Source organism: Trypanosoma rangeli (genome assembly GCF_003719475.1).
Source record: "Trypanosoma rangeli strain AM80 chromosome Unknown Tra_15.4_contig_00835, whole genome shotgun sequence".
Taxonomy (NCBI): domain Eukaryota; phylum Euglenozoa; class Kinetoplastea; order Trypanosomatida; family Trypanosomatidae; genus Trypanosoma; species Trypanosoma rangeli.
The window spans coordinates 2375-3745 of NW_021706543.1; the positions used below are offsets into that span (position 1 = coordinate 2375).

Below are 1371 nucleotides of genomic sequence, written 5' to 3' on the forward strand. Positions count from 1 at the left end.
GAGAGTGACTGGAGGGACTTGAGGGCGGTTGCGAGGGACATGAGCGAGGCGGAGATTGAGGGGCAGTACTGCGGCCGCAAGCCGGAGTTTGTGCAGGGGCTGCGGGCAGGTCTGCAGTCTGTTGATGGCGAAGGCGAAGGGGAAGAAGAGAAGACGAACGCGAGGGATGGGGAGGGGGCGAGCGGTAAGGGAGGTACGGGTGTACATGAAGGTGGTGTTTTGACGGGCGAGAGCAAGAACGGGAAAACAACAGATGAAGAGCCTCCTGCGAAGGGGTCGGGACTGACAAGCCACACCCCGCCGTCTGGCAATCAAAATACGCAAGATGGTGAAGTGGGGAGAAAACATTCACCACCACAAAAGCCAACAACCAACGGCAGGGAGGGAACGGATGGAAAAGACAGTCCTCCAGACGACGCGGGTAGCACCAGGGATCAATCAGGGGGGCGGCCATGTAAATCCGGAGGGACTGGAACACACGAAGGGAGAAGAAATACCACCGCGGCAGGGAAGCTCACCTTCACCATCACCAAATGGAGAAGAGCCGTCGTCGCCAAGCCAACCAGAAGAAGGGCGTGGGCCCTCAACTGATGTCAGTGAAGGAAAAACTAATGCAGGGAAGGAGGGGCAATCGGCAGGCAACAACGGTTCTGCAACGCAAAATCCATCGCACGTGCCGGAAAAAGGGCCGCAGGAGAAACAGGCAGCGGAAGGAGACCCAGAGCAGAGCCACCAAGGCCATCCTTTACCCCCACAACCGCACACGGAGGGTACTCAAAATACGCTGAGCGACAACACAGATTTGCAGAGCGGTGAAAAGGAACCAGCAGCAGGGCCCACAGACAGCGCTGCAAAGGACGCTGCGGCTACGAGTAACACTGGCAACGACGCCGCAGTGCAGTCAAAGCCGGCGAGCCCCGTGACTACAACCGAAGATGGTCAGGTGGAGCAGGGGCACACCGCAGTGCCCACCTCCGACGAACAACCGGAAGCGAGTGGTGGGAAGAAAGAGCAAACCGCCAAGCCCGAAGCAGGGGCGGCTGCGCAAGCGGCCATCAACGCCACCAAACCAACGGGGCTGGCGCCCGGCGACAGTGACGGGAGCACCGCGGCCTCGCACTGCACCTCCCCCGTTGCGCTTCTTCTGCTTCTTGCGTGTGCGGTGGCTGCTGCGATGGCGGCGGCGTGAGGGAGCGGTGCGCAGCTCGTCCTTCGCTTAAATATATATATTTCTCTCTCTTTGTGTGTGTCCTCCCGCACGGACTGTCGCCCTCGCCCCACCCCACGAGGCACCACGTAATGTGCTCATGCATACACGCACACTCATGCAGCCCGTTGGTCTTCCTTTTTGTTTTAATTATTTTGCTGTTG

At 59.3% G+C, this 1371-nt stretch overlaps 1 protein-coding gene across 1 annotated transcript, besides 1 other annotated feature; it reads left to right on the forward strand.

The window, feature by feature from the left end:
- The first annotated feature begins 123 nt into the window (after positions 1 to 123).
- Positions 124 to 166: a microsatellite.
- A 225-nt stretch (positions 167 to 391) lies between these two features.
- TraAM80_10207 (surface protease GP63) lies at positions 392 to 1189 on the forward strand (the record flags this gene model as incomplete). Its single annotated transcript, XM_029386845.1, has 1 exon — positions 392 to 1189. One exon carries the CDS (start codon positions 392 to 394, stop codon positions 1187 to 1189), a length of 798 nt encoding a protein of 265 aa, XP_029233397.1.
- Positions 1190 to 1371: the final 182 nt, after the last annotated feature.